Genomic DNA, 15,317 nt, shown 5'->3' with positions numbered 1-15,317 from the left:
TACTGTATATGGTGTGACACAATATCTGTGCATTAACTTACCTGCTCTGTACATCTTCTGGTAACTGTTTTCCTTTTTATTTTGAGTCACTGACCTAGAAGAAGTAAACATTAGAGATTTTGACCTCTTCTAATATTTTCTGTATACCGTGCGTAGCATTTCCACCAAAAGTAGGTCAGCAATGGTAGTCCACAATTTATTCTACTTAACCACAGATCTGCTTTATGGTGTTTATTAGGCAGTTCAAAATAATAGCAGTGTCTGCATTCTTCTTTATAAATATTTGCTTTATAAACTGAAAAATGTTTCAATTAAATTTTTACTTTACTATGAATCACTGAACTTATATTTAGTTGTATCACCACTGTTTCTGAAAACTGCTGCACATTTGTGTTGCACGGAGTTGACCAACTTCTGGCACCTGTAAACAGATATTCCAATCAAGGATGATTAAACTTCATTCCACAATTCTTCTGCTTTCTTCTGCTGTTTTTTTCCTCAGAAACAGTATTTTTCATGTCATGTGATTGATACATGATTTTTATGGTCCTCGTCTTGCATTGACAACTGCCAGGTGGGGATCAGAGACAAGGACATAGCTGTGTATTGACTTACCTGGAGATTTGGCTTAACTGTGTGCAGGGTAAGATTTATGCAGAGTTTTAGAGATGTGGCAGGGCAGGCCAGGACATTTGTATGATAACGTGGCAGATCTTTTTCCTGGAAAGGTGAACTAATCTTTGCATTAGGGTAAAGCAATTTAAGTAAGTCTCAAATAAAAGGTTCTACACACTATGGTTTCTATGTTACACAATGGGCTACATCATGATATAACAGCACAAATGCAAATTAGCATTTATAAAATAGGGCAATGGTCTTCGGATAGGCAAGCTGGAATAATGTGTTCTAGTTAAATGTTAGTTTAATGGGTTATATAGTTTTTCAGAATTTGATTATTTTAAGCAAATATTTTTGCATTGTGCTCATTCAACGTCATTCAGAGTAAAAAACAGGATTACAAAATTATACTATATGGCCACGACATGGTGTAGCGAGTTGGGCCTTATTAACATCTTGGGCACATAAACAGCAGGGGAATGTAATAATGTAAAGGGGATGGAACACAACATAGCAGAGAAAGGGGTACTCAGGAAGGGGTAAAGATAAAAGTGTATAGAAAGTCCCTGATACAGCTAACAAGTAACAGGAGGTGCCATTCCGCAAAGGACAGCTGGGAGGGAAGAGAACAATGAGGAAAAATAACAGAGAACTGGAGTATAAGTCTTCAGGTGCACGAACCTCCAGTGTTTCTAACAAGAAATAGCAAATGCTCTTGCAGTTTTGTCGCCATGAAAACCACTTGGACAGTAAAAACATTTCTACATTGGGACAGTGTTTAAATTCCTATAGATAGACAGTGTCTCTACATACATAACAAGCTCCTTCCTTATTCTATCATCTCCTTTACTCTACCTGCACTATACTGTCTTTGCAGCTGTAGTCAAAAATCATTTCTTCTGTTCACCATATTGTACGTAAGTAGGAATTAAACTGAAATCTCTAGAGGAAAAAAAATCAATGGATACATCAGTACTCTTAAACATATATAGGCATCTTCAAATGTGTCTATAAAAACTAAACTTTGAGTTTATCTGTGAGAACAGAACAACCATTATGAAAAATGTACATTTTGTGGGCTGACTGGGCATACCATCTACAAAACATTGACATGTAGTGAAGAATTTTACTATAGCATCATGTCCTAAACACTTTGTTGTTATAAAATATTTTGGGCAGCCTGAACTGCAGGAAAGGACAGCAAAGACTTTCTTAGACAGGTAAGTACCACTGAGTTAAAAAGAGAATAGGTGGCATTCTGTGCTTCCCCTATGAAGCTTTTACTTTAAATGTTTTCTGTAACTGATTCCTTTATGTAGAAGACGTTGCTTTAATAATCACAATGCAAATGAACGAAAAGTCATATCAATGAACTATTCCTTCTGGTTGGTCTAATTTGTATTAGAAGTCAACGTATTTTTTCTTTTAGTTTTAGATAAGGGCTCCAACCTCTGTTAGGTTTTTATTGCTGTCAATGTCCACTGTTCAGATTTACAAATTGTTTGTCCAGGGGATCAATGCCAATCGAGCGGAAAAATTCTGAATTATGCTTGTTTATGTGACAACTGTCTGAGAGAGAATTTCCTTTACCAAAGAGAGATTCCCCGACATCCAGCTGTGCTTTTCAGACTTTAATGAGACACAGACAACTACAAAAAGAGAAAAAGGTTGGGGGCTGTATATGCACTGTTGATGCTTGTTACTTCAAACTTGTATAAGAATAATAATATTCTGAATTGGTATTACAGCAAATACATATACTTTTCTCACTCTCCATTTCACACAGAATTTAAACTATTTTCATAAAGTGAAAAACAAAATAAAAGAAAACAAGACACATATACTAAGATTGCCACAACGAACAGTTTATTGCTTGAAGTTGAGAACCAGATAGCCCGTGTTGTTTAAAGGCGATTCTTAGACAACCATAAGTGGAATTTCCATTTGCATGAACACAGTCTTGTGATAAGATTACAGCAGACATGGCACACTAACATAACGCAGCGTCAGCCTTGTACGGAGCAACTACTGTGCGCCCGCCAAGTCAGATTCTGCAAGCGGAGATAAAATAATTTCTGAAACGTAGTGATTTAGAAACAAAATATGAGTCTCAACCTAATGCAATCGCATAGTCCATGAACTCTGTAGTGTTCTGAAGTAAATCAATAGTAGAAACATTTGTGTTTCATCAACAGACTCTTTAATCACCTTTTAATGTTGTACTCTGGGGCACCTGCCAACAGCGACAAGTCTTTCCTTTTCTAGGAAAAAAAAATATATATATTCTTTGAACACAACTGATCTAAAACTAGGTTCTATCTGCATGAGGCTATTCTAGATTATCTATTTATATATATATATATATATATATGATATGATATGTCTCCCATCTCTTTACTGGGGTTAAGAGTAATTGGCACCATGATACAGTAACAAAAGACAGACCAAAAAAATAAAAAACAAAATAGTTTACAAAACCCTTTTAAAGATACACCCAATCCTACCTCAAAACTTCACATTCAGTCCTAATATCACATACAAATAATTTATTACAAGAATATTAAAGTGAAAACTGCTACTGTATATATATATATATATGTATTGTATTGACTGTGTTTCTGTATCAAGGAGGACGACACAAAAAGGATTACGTATAGAAATTTTGGTTGCTGATGTACATATATCTAAAACTTCTACTCCTGAATGATCATTACTGATATGGCACATAATGCCAGTACTGGAAGGAATACTTAGCATAGGTCTTGGTAAGATTTATAAATTATTTTTAAAAAGTATATATTTTTTTATATTTATTTAATATATATATAAAAATGAAAAGCAGCTGCAGTGTGACTTGAAATACACAAACAAACCATGTTTTATGGCAGTGTAGTAAATCCTTTTAAAACACTAAAAATGGGGGAAGGGGTAAGGACTGGGGTTTTCTATCTAGCACGTGTTAGCCATTGACTTTCAGTAATGGCTATTGATCTGAATGGTCACTGAAAGATGATCATGATTATTGCACTTTAGTGGCTACACCCCTAGCTAGCCTAACATTAGGGATACAGGCCTCAGTCAACAATGAAAACACATTAAAAACTATCAATATCTTGAAAGCTAATAGTAAACTTCCCCCGTGTTGTGCAAGGCTTTGTGCCTCTACAACTGAATTAGAGTTTCAGTCTTCAAAAATAAATGCAGGAAAAAAAGTGAGTAGGGTAATGAGAGGCTTTTTTGTTGAGTTTCATCAGCTTGTAGTGGGCAGAGCTGGAAAATAATACTTCTTCCAGCAGTGTAGGGGTCACCATTGAAATACTGGAGGTGAACAGCAGAGCTGTGGATGATCCCTGGGGCCGATAAACCCCCTACAGAGACGCCGTGCTGGGAAACTTCCCCATGAGTGTGTCTCCAGTTTTGTCTTATGCCTTGGTAAGACAGAACAGGAACCTATGATATGTATGGTCTGCTAGCATTTTGGCAACACAACAGTGATGTAAAAAATATATACATGTATCCATGTTTCTACTAGATGCTCTACAACCGTACAGGAAAGTGAGGTATGTGAGATTTTTGGGAAGATGAAGCCTAGTAGATGACCCATAATGTACAAAGTGGGTTGTGAGGATCAACATTTATCGGTGTGGCTCTAAAATGGAGGCTTTTGCTATACTGCAGGTGGACATCCTCACAGCGTGGTCTCTCGATAGATCTTTTCACTTGGCTGGCATCTTTTCCCTGTTAAATGGGCAGGAATTTTAATTAAACAGACAAGGGAAAAAAGAATTTTTTTACAGCAAAAGGAAAACACCAAATATGCACAAAAGACAAAACTAAAAACATGCAATATGAATAACCCTTTCATGACCACAATATAACTTTTAGCCCTAATGTATAATACTTCTTGCTGTGAAAACTTACCACCTACCTTTCCAGAAGGGGACCTGGAATGAACAACTGCATTTTTCTAGTTCTCATATACCATTTCAGAGCCATTTAGGAGATAGCTCAATTGAATATATCTCCTTTCAAGGCAAAACTAGGGTTGGTGTTTGACATAAGCTAGTAATGAGCCCCATGTTCTGCAGTGCTCCTGTGACTCTGCATCGTCGTCTTTCTGGTTACCATCTTTTTGCTTGGTGCTGGCTATACTTACTGACTCCCCGCTCCCAAATTTAGACTCTCTCTGGATCTAATATTGTCTGATTATCAACGTATATTGCTCAGCTACTTTCGGCACTGGATTGAAAAAAACTGGCATACCCAAAAGTAAAATCCAACACTCCTATTGGAATGCTCTGGTAAAGATCTGGTGGGTGTGCTCTACAACATGGCCCTTTTTACACTTACGCTAAACAGCTATACTACAGAGGTTCTACTACCCGAACTGGCCTATGCTCTGTTAAATCAGATCGATCCATGATAATATTGTCAAGTTAACTGATACAAACTGATATTGCTAGACTTGGTCTGGAAATTTAAGGTTCAAAAAACATTGGTCACAAAAGGGTTAAAGTAACCGAAGGAGTCAAAAATTACATAAATGTAGACACCATAATGTGTTAGTATTTGGTAAGTATTCCCAAAATTTGCAGAACCATATTTGCGTAAATTTGAGTGAATAAGTGTTCAACCTTAATATACAGAAAGAATGATAACAAGAGACGTGATTGAGGGCATGGTTTAATACTGTTAAGTGAAAATAGACTGTAAACTCCCCTGAGGTCTGAACTAAATCCGTACTCTAAATTGTCCCATACGATTTAAGATTCGGTTTAAAAACAATTACTATCATATGCTACCATGTGGACCCAGGTTTAAAAGTAAATGTGATATTGGGATAACAGTACTATCTTAGTTGAAAAACCGTATTCCTAATGATAAATCACGTTCTCATGGGGCCACAGTTCTTACAGGCTGCCTCTCCCTACTGTAAACACAATGGCTAAACGTGGGTCCGAAATGGCACTAAGCTTACTTTACTTTCTACACCAAACCAGTTCTAAAGTTCAATACCTATTTGCTACCCACGGAAGAGCCCTGTGGGGTACCAGGGTGTAGGCTTGCTGTATAATTACAGCTTAGTTTTCACTAGTTGTTTTTTAAAGCAGTTTTACACAGTTTTGCTGCTTAAAATTTCTTACTAAAAATGGTTAACATTGGACCAATTTTTTTTTGTCTGGTATGATGCATTGGGACACACTAAGGGGACAGGTATTAGAAAGTTGGAACAAAGTATAAAGGGGCAGTAGTAAATTGACACAATTTAAGGGTTACTGGATACCTATGGCACAAACAGTTGGGAACACTACATTTGTTGTCCACTTTTTGGCCAACTGGCTACAGCTTCTAACCAACCAGCTGAAAAAAAATTCTGGGGAGAACACTGGATAAGTACTAAAGGACCATTGCTTTTATTTAAAGGAAAGAACAAATGTTTAGTGATTAATGAGCTGAGGACTCTTAATTTGATGTTCAATCCAATTTTCCTGTTAATGACGGGATACAAACCCTTACACACCCCAAAATGCAACATTCTGTGTGTACACCCTGTTCAGTGGAGTTTCTATTGGCTGACTGTGAGGAAGTGAGAATTTGCATATCAACTCAAGGGGCCCTCACGTAGCTAATAAACGGGACATGTTGCAACGTTTACAAAATGTACTGTACACCTTAGGGTGTCTACATTTATATTACCCTTTTTGCACAGTTCACTTTAAATAAGAATGACTGTAGGTAATTGAAAATAAAGAAAAGAAATGATATTTACCACCACATCACTGCACGATACAACACTTGTGCACATGTGCATTAGCTTTACCTGCCCCGGCGGCTAATCGGAAGGACAGGAAGACAGGCTGTAGAGAAAAGAGAGATGTGAATTTTTATTCAGCCTACAATCACAGTAAGTTCCTATGCTATTAAAAGAGAATTGAAATCCAAATTTAGAAAAGTTTTTTTTTCAGCTATGATTATATATAAACAGGTACAAGGTGCCCTAACATCCATGTCCACAGCTCACACATGGTTAGATTTTCTATCTTTGTAGATATAAACCCAAAACAATATCTGTTGGGAAAAATGGGAAAACCACAGACATTTATTCATGTCTTTGTCCATGCTGGTAGGATCAGTTTTTACTTCCAGACTGGTACAACCGGGTAACAATCTACCTAATAAGGATAAAAACAATAAACACTTTTTCTTTAGTGGAATGGATAAAGAGCAGAACGTGTTAAGTTTTTATCACAGTGTACATTTCTGTTGGGGAGATTTTTCTCCACATGCTCATCCTAATGAAAGGGATTAACCTCCATATAGAAACTGACAACAATAAAAACTTTGAAGATGGTTGTATTGGGTTAGGATGGTTAAGTCCTAAAAACTACAGCCAGAAAAAAAGACAAATATTCACTTTTGCAGTTTCTGTCATAAAAGAAGTCATATAGGCTGAACTACAGTTAGGTCCATAAATATTTGGACAGAGACAACTTTTTTTCTAATTTTGGTTCTGTACATTACCCCAATAAATTTTACATGAAACAACTCAGATGCAGTTGAACTGCAGACTTTCAGCTTTAATTCAGTGGGTTGAACAAAAAGATTGCAAAAAAATGTGAGGAACTAAGGACTTTTTCTACACAATCATTTAATTTCAGGTGCTCAAAAGTAATTGGACAAATTAAAAAGCTGAAAATAAAATGTGATTTTTCTAATACTTGGTTGAAAACCCTTTGCTGGCAATGACAGCCTGTAGTCTTAAACCCATGGACATCCCCAGATGCCGAATTTCCTCCTTTTTAATGCTCTGCCAGGCCTTTACTGCAGCGGTTTTCAGTTGCTGTTTGTTTGTGGGCCTTTCTGTCCGAAGTTTAGTCTTCAACAAGTGAAATGCATGCTCAATTGGGTTCAGATCAGGTGACTGACTTGGCAATTAAAGAATAATCCACTTCTTTGCTTTAATAAACTCCTGGGTTGCTTTGGCTGTATGTTTTGGGTCATTGTCCATCTGTATTATGAAATGTCTCCCAATCAATGTGACTGCATTTAGCTGGATTTGAGCAGACAGTATGTCTCTGAACACCTCAGAATTCATTCGGCTGCTTCTGTCCTGTGTCACATCATGGATAAACACTAGTGTCCCAGTGCCACTGGCAGCCATGCACGCCCAAGCCATCACACTGCCTCCACCATGTTTTACAGATGATGTGGTATGCCTTGGATCATGAGCTGTTCCACACCTTCTTCAAACTTTTGTCTTTCCATCATTCTGGTAAAAGTTGATCTTGGTTTCATCTGTCCAAAGAATGTTTTTCCAGAACTGTGCTGGCTTTTTTGATGTTTTTGAGCAAAATTCAATTTAACCTTTCTATTCTTGAGGCTTATGAGTGGCCTGCACCTTGCAGTGCACCCTCTGTATTTACTTTCATGCAGTCTTCTCTTTATGGTAGACTTGGATATCGATACGCCTATTTCCTGGAGAGTGTTGTTCACTTGGTTGTCTGTTGTGAAGGGGTTTCTCCTCACCATGGAAATGATTCTGCCATCATCCACCACTGTTGTCTTCTGTGGACGTCCAGGTCTTTTGGCGTTGCTGAGTTCACCTGTGCTTTGTTTCTTTCTCATGATGTACCAAACGGTTTTGCCACTCCTAATATTGTAGCAATTTCTGGGATGTGTTTTTTCTGTTTTTGCAGCTTAAGGATAGCTTGTTTCACCTGCATGTAGAGCTCCTTTCACCGCATGTTGTCTGTTCACAGCAAAATCTTCCACATACAAGCACCACATCCACCCCCTTGCTTATTTGGAAATGACATAAAGAAGGAATTGCCCACACCAGCCCATGAAATAGCCTTTGAGTCAATTGTCCAATTACTTTTGAGTCCCTGAATTGAAGTGATTGTGAAAAAAAAGGCTTTAGTTCCTCACATTTTTATGCAATCTTTTTGTTCAACCCACTGAATTAAAGCTGAAAGTCTGCAGTTCAACTGCATCTGAGTTGTTTCATTTAAAATTGTGGTAATGTACAGAAAAAACATTAAAAAAAGTTGTCTCTGTCAAAATATTTATAGACCTAACTGTATGTGTCCTGTTGGGCATGCAGCAGAGGAAACCCCAACCCCTAAAATGCATTGGATATATTATTGTCAAACTGGGTATACCAACATCCCAAATTCACAAGGGTGCCATGTGTAGGGTTGCCATTAGGTCGATAGTTAAAGGTAATAAACCTGTAGTAAGGCTGTTGCTGCCTTTGCCTTACACTACTGTGCCTCACCTCTGCTCCTTGATAGCTAATCACCAAGGACAAGAAGAGCATCCTTATTGATTAGATATTAGATGATAGAGGACACACGCATGACACAGAGGCAGCAGTGGATGCATTAATCCAGCGCAGGAACAGTAAGCCAATGGGCCTGACTGAGATTTGTCATTAGGGAATCTGGAAAAGTGAGGTCTGCCCTGGAGGGTCTCCCACTGGGCACTGTGTCATTGGGAAGAGATCAGTTGTCTCTCAATCAAGGGGGGGGGTAGTCTGTCATTGGGTTTTATCAATGTTTAAGAGTTGTCAATGTGATCATTTACTTTTCACAATATGGAGTTTTTTTGAAGGTATACATCCAGGGCACTTCATCCTAGGCCAGAACAAATATACGTATACGTTTCTGTCAGAGCCCTAACATTCTGCTCCATGTTCCTTCATTGCAAAATATGTAGGGGAATGTTGAGAAGCCAACTTAAACTCTAATTTTCTCAATTAACAGAGATCTTTTGGGCAAATACGAGGGCTTTTATGTGTTTAACACCAAAGATGTGCTTATTTCTAGTCAGTGACTCGAATGGCTTAATTTATAAACATTCCCTCGTGGGTTTAGGGACATATTCCAGGTCCATGTGTTTCAATGGCAGTAATTGATTACCCATCAGGGAATGTTTACAGGAATGTTGGGTTCACCGTTTAGTGGTATGCACTTTTTTTTATACTGAGGAACAGAGGAAAAAAAACACCACATGAATACAATACCTTGTGGTCCCCCATACAGATATTTGGCCCGATGCTGTCATACATCACTATTCTTTCATCATTTTCAGACTGAAAAAAAAAAACATTAAAAATATAAATTAGGAGTATCTGTCCCGAAGTATGTATTTCAAATATTTAGTGTTACTAAAAAAATAAAAAAAAAAAGCATTGAAAATTCTTCTCAATGTCCTGAAACAAGTAATATTGAGAGCATACTGAAAGTAAGTTGCTGTGCTAAGCACATGTGATTTTTTTTTTTTTTTTAATACTAGTATGGCCATGGGAAGGCCATGCTGCTTCTTTAAGTCAGCCTATTAAGTGTAAGGTAAACATAAATAGCAATCCAACAAATTTAAGCACTGTGCCAGTGTGCAAAAAATGTACAAATATGTGAATGGAATGCTGAGCAATATCAAAGAACATGCTTTGCCTCAATACTGGTTCTTTTAAAAGAATACTCTAGAATAGAAATATCGGGTCTGTTTTTAAAATGTAAAGAATGTATACAGAGGAAAGGAATAGGTTCTCTTGATAGGGCACCATTACATCCATTATTATTCACTTACTTCCTTCACCTATCAGAGCCCTTGGAAATACCCTTCTCCATCCTCGTAAGATGCAGTGCAAGCACCTGAGTGGCCAATGGCCGGGTCTGAATAGGTAGGGAAGGGTAGGAGGTCATTAATTTACCTTCAATGTGTAAGCTTTGACAGAGAGATTACCAAAGATTAGACTCATACATACAATAATGGCATGGGGGGTACAGGAAAGCCTCATATCAGTGGCTAAAATAAGTAACCAATCAAGAGAACCTCCTCTTTAATTACATCCTAATCATATTTATGTTTTTATTTATTGTGATCTAAAGACACAAAATAGTTCCTGAGCCGTCAATCAAAAAAAAGCTAAACCATTATTTTACCAGAATTTTGTTCTCAGAATACTAAAATTATCACCTTTTACAAACATAATACTTTTGCACCCTTGCTCCCTTCTATCGAAGCAAATGTGTTTTCATGATCGTATGGCAGAAATGTGCAACTGAAACATAACTCTAAAACACCAAATTCCCATTATGACAACCTCAACAAACATCAAGTGATGACATGTCAACGATTATTAAATATTGTCAAGGACTTCTTTGTGTAATCAGTCAAGTCTGAATGAATAAGTGTGTAATATATACATCACTGTTTGGAGTAAAAACTAAATTATGTTAATGCATTAGGCAGGTTTAAGGTCAGATTTACTTTATATTATGGTTGTCTGCCAAAATTGCATAAGAAAAACATAACCTTCTGCATTGTATGCATGAGCACTTTCCAATATTTCAAGATCATAATGGCACTTCCTTTGCAAGTGGGAAAGCATTCATCAAAAGAGACTTGATAATTTAGAAAGGCAGCATAAAATTGTGGATTTCCAACTGTATAATCTTTAGACAGATAAACAAATTACAGCACTGCACAAGCAGGAACAGGCCACACTTCACTGAGCATTCATTACTGCATGCTATCAGGCGTCAACGTGCCTCGCAAGCGGTGGGCAACCTTTGGTGTTTTAGGGCTCAGGAAGCATAAAATAACATGATGGTGAGGTAACCGAGCATGGCATGATAGATGGTGTTGCATGAAAGCGGTTTACAGCCCCATGTCTGTACAATCTGTAACGCCTAGTGTGAGAGGCTCGACATGCTGTGTGCTAATTTGTGAATACCATCCATTTTCCAAGACAAGACAGGGAAGTGTGTGGATAGATATAATCTTGGCTTTTTTTTCTTTAATATGAAATCTAGCTGGATCAGCACTTAAGCCTGAAAGAAAGGTTTTCATGTTCTTCTCTTTAATAAGCTGCAGAGAATAAACTAAGGGCTTATTCACATTGAGCACATTATCAAGCATATTGATGCATTGTAAAAAAAAGCACCTAATTAAAACAATGTGCTAAATTGCAGTGTCATTGTCAAAACAAAACAAAAAGTGTCTATGCTCCATTATGTGTACATTGATCAGCATTTGCCACTCAAATTGTCTGAAAAAAATGTGTCACACAACACAAACTAAAGATCAAAACACAGAATTATTTTTTTCTGAGCTGTGATATGCAAAAAACAGATGGGTCTTTCGCCCCCTACCCCAACACAGCCACAGAATATACACCTTGCACACACTTCTCTTTGAATGTACATGCGTTAGGTAATTTTTGTTCCGTCTACTAAGATTTGCACACTTGTTACTAAATCCAGCAGCAAAACTGAAAGCAGTGGGAATGTGGAGGCTATCAAATTGGAAGACTCATTTCATTTTAACAGTCATTATTGCTTAATAGTTGAAAATGGTGGAAGATGAATAAAAGAACATCTGTGCTCAACTAAACTCTGGAGCTGAACTCCGGCCTTACCATATTTCCTTACTTGTAGGTAGTCCTTCTGTGCTTTGAAGCAAAGGATCCCATTTTCCTGCACGTTTTGACACAACAAGCATTTGCAGGCACAATAAATATCTAGAGCAGGGGTTGGCAAACTCCAGCCTTTAGGCCAAATACAGCCTAGCCGGTAGTTCGTTCCGACCTGATGCCAACCGGGTTGCCGGCAGATCCGCCAGGGGGCGTTAGGAAATACCGGAGCCGGAGGAGCTCCGGAGCTGCCCCCTTGCAGTTGCTCCCCTATTTACCTCGGCCGGCTTCGATATTTACACCGTTGCAGTAAATAGGGAATGCTCCCTGAAGGTAAATTGCTCTCCTCCACAATGCATACGGAGGAGAGGGATTTCACTTCAGGGGGTGTTCCCTGGTGGTGGGCGGAGCCATTAGAGCAGGTCCGGCCTAGTGTGCTCCCGCTCACCCCATAAATGGCCTAGTGGCCATAAAACTTTGCCAACCCCTGATCTATCTAATTTCCTATGTGACAGACTTGAAAAGTTTTTCAGCCCTTCCATTCTTATTCTCTGCTCCCCCCCCCCAGTCATTTAGCCACAAGTTCACGTGTGAGCATTTCATATGGTAGTCTCCATACAAATGTAGTCCCTCCAGGAATATCTATGTGCTCATAGAGTATGTGAGAGGCAGGGCTGTGAACTTACAAATCTCCTATTATTGCTGAAGTTCACATATCTGCTGTGATGGTTTTAATTGCACACCACCTTCTTCTGATTTTCTTTAAGTTACAAAGAAGTTCAGCGAGTCATGGTAGTACAGGATTGTACCCCTTGTGCCAAGACAGCATGGACACGATGCAAAGCAACTGAAGATTGTGATTGTTTGGGGAACAAGCTCAGCATGGGGGGGTTGCAGGTATGGTGCAAGCTTTAGGTCTGTCCAGGGTTTACCACAGTAGATTTCCATAAATGGGTAAAATAAGGGATTGCCTTCTCACTATGTTGTACAGTCTTGCTGCAGAATATGAGGCACTGGTGATAAATAAGGGGAACTGTGATCTCCCCTTCCTGAGTCCTCATTTCTGAAACAACTGGTAGACGAGAGCGCAATAAAAAAAAAAAAAGTTGCAGTCTTCATTGCCCTGACATGTCCCATTCAATGGATTGGTTACTGGTAACAGTCTTTGGAATCTTTTGCATCCCCTGTATTGATGTCACAGGGACAAGAGTAATACCAATATACAGGGTCAAGAATAAAAAAAACATATTACCAAGGCACACTACACAAGGGTAGGAGAGGGAGATCATCTGTACTTTTAAGGGACTGACTAGTTCAGCTTTAAGCAAAAAACTGGTTTAAAAAGTGGAAAAGTCTCTAAACCAAAATGTGTTACATTCGGTTTTGAAGTGTACAACCCAGGGTTTTTTCAAAGGACAGTGGTATACCGAGTTTGCAGTAGAAAGACAAGTCTATGCTTCTGTTCCATGTTGCTGTAAGTTACAGTCACTTACCAGTGTGTGGAGAACAAAAGTTTGGGTGTGTGTATACTTCTAGTGAGCAACAACCCTGGGTGAACTGTGGATACCAGTATAGGCCTTTCCACATTAATTTTTATTACACCATGTCACTTTATAGGTTCAAAACTCACATTTTTAATTGTTGGGGTGCTAAATTGCTTTTTAAGACTGTTGAATTGCTATCTTTCCACCAGAGCCCTTGGCTTAGACACCAATACTCCTTTAACCTGCACAATGGAAATTTACTCATACAATTTTATCTGAAGGAGTCACACTTCCTACACTGCATTCAATTTATTCCTAAATGCAACAAAGAAATCTGCAAGGAAAATGAATAAAAACAACTGGGTTTAGGGACGTAGAAGGACAGATCTCACAAGTGGAAAACTGGTTCCAAATGGTTGGAATTTCTTTGGATTCAGCCTGTTCCCGGGGGAATCTTACCTTTAAAAGAAGTTCTTTAGCAGAGTGTGACATTAGAATTCGATCGCACCACGCTGGACATCGTGTATTCATGTATTGCTTCCCTTGACTGCTGTCTTCACTGTACGGATAACTAGAAAAGAGTCAATACAAACATGTCAGGCTCTGCTGTCTACTTGTCAGAGGTGCTCAGTGTGCCGAACAACACAGACATCTGACTAAATGGACAATAATGTTTGAAAATAGCATGACTTAGACAAACCCACAGATATGCTCTGGTCTTTAGCACTCTTGTTTTTGAGCAGTCTGTATTTATTAGTACTGACAATTAATAAATAAAAAACAAACAAAAAGCCATTGAGAACATCAGGAATCAGAAATTGTGTAATTTGGAACAAAGTAGCATCTGTAAATCACCAATCAAGTTTTATTATTAATTGGGAAAAAATTGGGTTGCTCTTGGCAATTTCTTCTTTTCGCCCCATTAGAACATCATTGCTTGGTTTTTACATATGTTGGATTTATTGCTCAGACATATTAAAAATATATGTGTGATATAAAGAGGACAAATCTCCTAAATTGTATTTGCATAGAAATTTTCTTCCTCAGAGATGTTTCTTTCAAAAAGATATTCATAATTTTTTAAAAAAATATGAAATTGCTCACTTTTTTTTTTTAAACTAACTTGGTCTATAGGTAAGATTTAAGCTCCTGAACATTTAAAATACATTTTTGGAATTACTTGGCACCAAAAACAATTTTCCACATAAAGGTTAGCAGAATCCTAAATTACATTTTGGGTATGTAATGTACCCATCAGAAAATACATATAAAGCTATTACAGTTTAACAGAGATAGAATGTAGGAGAAGCCATGCTGCTATTTCACATTCATCGATGTATATACCAATTTAAGGCATTAGGCTAAAGATCAGTATATAAACAGTCCATTTACTAGAGATAATCTGCTGTATTTTGTGCTAAAGACATCACACCGACCTATTTACCTGCAACATTGGCAGTTCCTTTACAATGACAAAATGTGTGTTAACTATTACTGTGTACACCATTCAATTAGACTAGATTAAGTATTGAGCTGCATGTCCCCTGGAGAATTAAAGGACTGGTTTAGTAGTATCGACAAATGATCGGTTATTTCTCAGCTGATTTACAATGCAAAAAAAATAAAATTGAAAAATAGGTTACCTAATGTCTTTTGAATGGAGGCTATTTATTATCCTGCCTGACATGTTTGGATCTGATAAAACAAACTAATTGTGATTATTTTACAGCACTACAATTTCCACCTAAGCCATAAAGTCTATAAAGTCTTCAACAGTGCGATAGCCATTGTGTCTG

At 37.8% G+C, this 15,317-nt stretch overlaps 1 protein-coding gene across 2 annotated transcripts in view; it reads right to left on the bottom strand.

The window, feature by feature from the left end:
* Nucleotides 1-2,462: 2,462 nt before the first annotated feature.
* Nucleotides 2,463-15,317, bottom strand: part of INPP5A (inositol polyphosphate-5-phosphatase A) — a 242,864-nt gene continuing 230,009 nt past the window's right edge. The window contains exons 13-16 of one of the 2 annotated variants that reach the window (XM_072425211.1): nucleotides 13,981-14,092; nucleotides 9,644-9,712; nucleotides 6,440-6,476; nucleotides 2,463-4,356 (exon numbers count right to left, since the gene is read on the bottom strand). In XM_072425211.1, the coding sequence (XP_072281312.1) occupies nucleotides 4,307-4,356; nucleotides 6,440-6,476; nucleotides 9,644-9,712; nucleotides 13,981-14,092 (268 nt within the window). In that variant the 3' untranslated portion in view covers nucleotides 2,463-4,306. Of the gene's footprint in view, nucleotides 4,357-6,388; nucleotides 6,477-9,643; nucleotides 9,713-13,980; nucleotides 14,093-15,317 lie in introns of both variants that reach the window. The other variant, XM_072425212.1, reaches the window with a different exon arrangement.

The sequence above is a fragment of the Pyxicephalus adspersus genome, chromosome 10 (assembly GCF_032062135.1).
Source record: "Pyxicephalus adspersus chromosome 10, UCB_Pads_2.0, whole genome shotgun sequence".
Classification (NCBI taxonomy): domain Eukaryota; kingdom Metazoa; phylum Chordata; class Amphibia; order Anura; family Pyxicephalidae; genus Pyxicephalus; species Pyxicephalus adspersus.
Note: the sequence above shows the minus strand (reverse complement) of the source record. Positions and strands in the feature narration are given on the sequence as shown.